The sequence below is a fragment of the Mastomys coucha genome, unplaced genomic scaffold (assembly GCF_008632895.1).
Source record: "Mastomys coucha isolate ucsf_1 unplaced genomic scaffold, UCSF_Mcou_1 pScaffold12, whole genome shotgun sequence".
Taxonomy (NCBI): Eukaryota; Metazoa; Chordata; class Mammalia; order Rodentia; family Muridae; genus Mastomys; species Mastomys coucha.
The window spans coordinates 94,355,506-94,361,958 of record NW_022196894.1 but is presented as its reverse complement, the minus strand read 5'-3'; the positions used below and the strand labels follow the sequence as shown (position 1 = coordinate 94,361,958).

The following is a 6,453-nucleotide window of genomic DNA, read 5'->3' as shown; positions in this document are numbered from 1 at the left end:
GGCCTCGAACTCAGAAATCCACCTGCCTCTGCCTCCCAAGTGCTGGGATTAAAGGCGTGCGCCATCACGCCCAGCTGGATTATATAGATTTTTAAAACATACCCAATGAGCAATTTATAAGTCCCTGCCCTCATGTCTCTGTTCCCTGTCTGTCTGCCTGTCCACATGTCCACCTGTCTACCTCTACCACTTCCTCAGATCCTCAGTCACCTCCCCTCCTCCAATAAACCTCTTTAGCATCCAATCTGTTGCATGGCATAACTTCTCAGGAGTGCACCATGGCTGAAGCTACCAAGATACTCCCTACACTACATTATATTTCATGGCATTGATGCCATGACCTTGGAGGGGATTTCCTGGTTCCTGGCTACACTGGGATTCCACTAGCCACTGAACAGATCTGCTTTCTGGTCCACTGAATGCTAGGCACTCCACCCAACACTGACAGTTGGTAAGTTCTCTCTCTAACTCACCTTAAATGTTTCTCTGGATGATGCTTTGTTCTTCCAGCACCTTGTTCATGCTCTTGGTTTCTCTCTAAAATCATGGTCCCAGGTAAACCATGTCTGCTCGGGCTTAGCTCCTGTCTACTAGATGAAGGTTTACTGGTTAGCTTGTATGTTCTCATTCACTCTCCCCTGGGATGCCTTAGACTCAGACTTAGGACTCCTCCATACCTCATCCATGGGAACTGTACCCTGGTATGAAGTCTAGACTCAACATGCCATGCAGAAGGAGCTGTAGTGGGCAAGTGAGCTTCCCAGAGATGGCCCACCATTTTGCATGGCTGTGATGGGTAAACCCTGGAAAGGTACAGCCCCAGGAGCTTCATCCTAGGATTTCTTCTTGCTGCTGTGCCTTCTCATGATTATCATTTCTGTACTCCTGATTTTTCTGATATGGTGTGACTGGGTAAAGAAAGACCCTTTCTGCCTTCAGTCTGTTATGATTGATTCATGGGAATTAGTCCACCCTATTGGGCAAATTTCCTGCAGGTCAACATGAAGATGAACTTTCATGAAATAATGACGTTTAGATAAATCGATAATTCATGAATTAAATAATTTCTGATACTGATTTTACAGAATCCCTGTAACTAATTTTAAGAAGTTAAGATAGTTGATAGAAAGTTTAAGGTTAGAATTGAAAATAGAACATGCATCCTCCCACAGAATACAAAAGGCTGTGTAGTTCAAAAAGGAGTTCAATGAGCTTTTATGTGTTAAGCATGTAAATTGCACTAGGAAGAAAAATGGGCTTCAAACAAATTAATGATCAAGAAAATCATTTATTCTAGGTCAGGTCCAGGGATAAGGCCCAGATGTGCACCATAATAAAGTAAGTGGGGAATTCTAAATAAAGTAATAGGTGATTGATTCTATTACATAAAACAACTATTGCTTTGAATGTATGATGAACATATGGATAAAACTATTGCTTTGAACTTATAATGAGCTTATGGAATGAAAGAGATAAAACTACCGCTTTGAACTTACAATCAACAATCCTGCTGTAACTCCCTGTTGTGTAACATTTTATCTGTTTTTAATGAAGAAATTCTTTTTATTAGAGGTTATAAAATGGTTAAGATTAGAAAAAAATAGACTTGTTAGAGCTTTGTTCTATCCACCAAATATGATGGATCAACTTCCAGGATCCACTGTAGTGAGAAACCAACTGGCACCCAAATAGGGACCCCTTACTCCAAGGCTCAGAGAACTTGTCTTGGAGGCAACATTGAGTCTACTGACAGAACAAAGACCTAGAAAGGGTCAGAAAAGGTGGAGCTCTGGAAGGCAAGGTACATTCTCCCAAATGTCTGTGCCATGCATTGTCCAGGATAAGCTGTGATCAAGTCAGAAACCACAGTGGAATAAGACTGGGGCACTGGCGCTGAGAAGAAACATACTTCTCATAGTCTGCCCTTGTGTTTCCAGATGTTATAGCTCACATACAAACACGGATGCCTCGGTTTTCCTTCCGTCTGTCACAGGATGGTTTTCACCTCACCAGGTTGTATGAGAATGAGTATGTAAAGCTTCTTACTCAGGAGCCTGACTCAAAGCAGGATGCAATCAATCAAAATCAGCAACAAAATTAACAAGAAAGGCACTGGTGCTGCTGTAGCTCCCACCATGATCTGGATTCCCACAAGTCCATCCTGAAGAAGGTATTGAGCAGCTGTGCTGGCAGGAACCAGGTATTGGGTCCACAACAATGCTGACCTTGACAGGAACCCCCACATTAAGCCTTCCCCAACTCCACAATGTTCATACAGGACTCCCTGCCAGCTTGAATCTGCATCACAGAAGACACCATGTGTTTAAGCAGCCCCAGGCCTCCAGTTCAAACACCACCACAGCATGCTAAAACGCTTTAAAGAGTTCACAGCTCTATCCTTCCAATACTGAAAAACACCCAAATCAGACAATTTGGATGAAAAAAAAGTGGGGAGAAAGAAAGCCAAAGGCTTCAGATATCCATAAAAGAATGTTTCGGCTTGAGTCAGGAATATATTTCCAGGTATTCAGGTATTCAGAAGCACCTTGAGGCTCCAGAAAGAATCTCTATCAAAATTGCCAACATGGGCTGATTGAGTTAGCGTGGACTCCTGTGGAAAGCAAGCATGGAAAAGTGGATCTCTTGCCTGCTTTAAAGGTTTTAAGAACTGGGCTGAAGACATAGCTCAGCAGTTAAAAGCACTCGCTGTGCCTACAGGGGACCCAGGTTTGGTTCCTACCCCCATGATGGTTCACAACTGTCTGGAACTCCAGTTCCAGGGATTCCACGCTATCTTGTTGCCTCTTCTGGCCCCTGTACATACAAGATGCATGTATATCTTGCAGGTATGTACATATAAGTAACTAATAAAGTTTTAAGACTTTGAGGTGACTGGAGAGATGGCTCAGTACTTAAGTGTTGTGTTTTATAAAAAGATAGAGAAACAAAGAATATGTTTGGTGGAGGTGTGGTATGATGCGGGAGGAAGGGGGTACCTCTGTGGGCCCATGCTGAGGCATCCCTTCCCCCTGAGAGACCAGCCACATGAAGGTATAGTATAAAATAGAGTTTATTTAGTTAGGGCATGGGGAGGGGAATTAAGGGAGTAGAAGAGACAGAGAAAGGCAGACAGAGGAGGAGGGAGAAGAGGAGCAAAGGCTAGCCATGAGCGTGTGGAAAGGGGGGGAATGATGAGAGAGGGGGAGCAGGAGCAAGAATAGAGAGCAAGAGAGCAAGAGAATGAGGAGGGGGCAAGCAGCCCTTTATAGTGAGTCAGGCACACCTGACTGTTGCCAGGTAACTGTGGGGCGGAGCCTAGACTAAATGCCAACATTGGGCTGCAGAGATAGCTCAGTGGTTAAGAGCACTGACTGCTCTTCCAGAGGTCCTGAGTTCAATTCCCAGCAAACATATGATGGCTCACAACCATCTGTAATAGGATCTGATGCCCTCTTCTGGTGTGTCTGAAGGTAGCTACTGTACTCATATAAATAAAATAAATCTTTATAAAAAAATACCAACATTCAGAGCACTGGCAACTATTCCAGAGGATCAAGAATCAATTCCAGGCCCCCATAGTGCCATAGTGGCTTGAAGGTGTCTGTAACTCCAGTCCTAGGGGATCTGACTCCCTATTCTATCCTCTCTGGGGGCCAGGTACTACTAATGTGGTGCAGTCATACATGAAGGCAAAACACCCATACACATTTAAAGAAAAAAGATTTTAAGGATATGGGAACTTGCAGAGGGCAAAATGGGGACATGAGAGAGAGAGCACAATAAGGGATAACAGCAAAAAATGCATGCCAGGTAGGAGTGAAATATCACCATGGAACCCAGTGTCGTGTGTGTGTGAGTGTGTGAGTGTGTGTGAGTGTGTGTGTGAGTGTGTGTGTGTGTCAGCAAAAAATGCATGCCAGGTAGGAGTGAAATATCACCATGGAACCCAGTGTCATGTGTGTGTAAGTGTGTGTGAGTGTGTGTGTGTCAGCAAAAAATGCATGCCAGGTAGGAGTGAAATGTCACCATGGAACCCAGTATCGTGTGTGTGTGTGAGTGTGTGTGTGTGTGTGTGTATGCATGTTTACGAGCAATAGATTCATATGTACACATATATTAATTTCAGACCTGCACATTATCTCAGATAAAAACATTGTGAAGGGCATGCTTGTCAGCTCACTATTGTGTGGAGGTTTTTAATTTTGCCTGTTCTCTTCCTTGATAAATGCCTTGGCTGCTCAATGATCTCATCCTGAAGTACAATGGACAGGCAGGCAGCTTGCCTTCTGTCGCCCCCTAGTGGTCCTTAGTGTGTGAGATAGAATCTTAACACCAGTGGGACAGAGGACCCACCCCAAGAAAGAGCAGCATGGACTACTCGGGCTTAAAGAAACAAATTAGCTTTTGTGTCACTGATTTTCTAATTAAAAATCTGACTTTGAATGTTCAAGCCTTCTTTAGACCAATCAATCTCTAATTCCATCAGATTACAATAAAAGTAGTTAATTTATTGAGGGGGCATCCTCCTCTTTTTTTCACCGTGGAATTTTGAGTTATTTTGGGGTGCACATGTGCACATGCTCACAAAGGAGAGGTCAATATCCACCATCATTCCTCAGGAGCTGGCCTTGCTTCTCAAGACATGAGTCCTCACTGGAGGTGATGCTCAACCCCAGGATGGTCAGGAAGGCCCTGGGACACACCTGCCTCCACCTCCTGCTTAAGAAATCATGAACTAAAGGTCAACTGTCAGTGAGTCTAGTTTACCTTGTTCCTACTTGGCCAAGGAAGGACTGAACATCAGCCCTAAGAACCAACAAGATGGACATCAATCTTGTTTTTTAAAAATGCTACTAGATTCTTAAATAAGAATATAATTCAGTGCAATGAGGTGAAAAGGGGGGGATTCATTTTTAATCAACTAAGCTTCCCTATCATCAGTCTTTTACCTACCTTACTTTTAGAAGAGAGAGAAATGTTTTTAAAGGAAAGCTACTTCAGTGATTGGGGGAGGAACTAATTCTCTTCAAAAACATCTCTTTTTGTTACCAAGGTAACAAGAAAAGAGCTATTTTCCAGAGTTCCCAGGTTCCCTGTGACTGCTATAGCTATATAGTACATTGTAAGCAGCATACGGCTCAGCTGAAGGAAGTTCACCTTACTGCATGAGACACTAACACAGTGACTGTGATAAGAGGGGACAGCACAGCAAAGACAGGAGCCTTGCTTCCCCCACCCTTACCTCCACCTCTGCCCTAACCCACCCCCAGAGCCAGAGGCATCCATCCCTGCACAGAATGGCAGGGGAAAGGGAGAGCCACAGAATGTCACAGGGAAGAAAATATCTCTGATAAAGTAACATGCGCAGGTAAGCAGAGTAATGTGGTCCAACCTACCAGGAGCAACAGCTGACCCCGCAAACCAATCAGCAGCCAGAGGGTTCCTGCAGCCAACATCATACGAAGACCATGAAACTGCAGACACTTGGCCTTGCATGTGTGAGTGTCAGTCTACAGTTCAGTCGGGCTCCACAGGGTGTGCAATCACTTGAAAACCTGAACCAATTAGTGCGACAAAACCAATCTACATAGGGTACATAGGACTTAGTCTGAACAGACAGGGCAAGTCCACAAAGAAGCAGAGAGATGAACCTGGATGGGGTGGGGAGAGAGACAATAAGACCAGATAGATTCTTGCTATCAATCTTTATTTATGATTGCTCTCTGGGATGTGTTTTGTTTTGAAAGCCAAGTCTAAAACAAGCGGTACACAAAGAAATCCTGCTTTATCACAGAGAGAAACTAAGCCTCAAAATCCTGTTTGCAGAGTAATAACAAGGAGGTCTACTTGTGCACAGCAAAGGAAACAAACATTAAGCAAAGACCAAAGCTTGCAGGCAGAGTATGTGTGCAGTCTTCACATTCAGCCTCATGCTGACATCGATAGAGATCCACATCCACCTCACTGTCTCGGAGGGAGGGCCAAAGTCCTCCTGAGCCAGGTGTGCTGATGGAAGGGTGCCGGCTTCCAGCCAAGCATTTCACGAAGTTAATGGAGAAGAGGGAGTTCAAATGGAGTCTTGCAGCTCTGATTTAGAAAATTCTAAAAGGAAGGAAATATTGTGAGAAGACAGTGCTCACTGCAATCTTTGCTATCCAACACACAAACCAGAAAAGTGGGCCACACTTTACCATTTGTGGCCCTGAATAAAGAAGAGAAAATAGATGTGCTTCATGAGAACAGAGCCAGGTGTGTGCTGGCTGTCAGGTCGAACATATACCAGACACCAGAAGAAAAGCAAACTCTCTATAGCTTCCTGACTATTTGTTAATGGAAGGCAGAGCAGTTGCATCTTCAATCAAGTCCCTGAGGGGTAATTTCAACATTGCAAATGTACATTAGAAAGCAGTGTTGAGCAGGGTGGTGGTGGTGCACACCTTTAATCCCAGCACT

At 44.1% G+C, this 6,453-nt stretch overlaps 1 protein-coding gene across 2 annotated transcripts in view; it reads right to left on the bottom strand.

Moving 5' to 3' along the window:
* Positions 1-5,690: 5,690 nt before the first annotated feature.
* Positions 5,691-6,453, bottom strand: part of LOC116086185 (SH3 domain-binding glutamic acid-rich protein) — a 26,892-nt gene continuing 26,129 nt past the window's right edge. For both annotated transcript variants that reach the window (XM_031364527.1, XM_031364529.1), the window contains exon 8: positions 5,691-6,102. In XM_031364527.1, the coding sequence (XP_031220387.1) occupies positions 6,049-6,102 (54 nt within the window). In that variant the 3' untranslated portion in view covers positions 5,691-6,048. The remainder of the gene's footprint in view (positions 6,103-6,453) is intronic.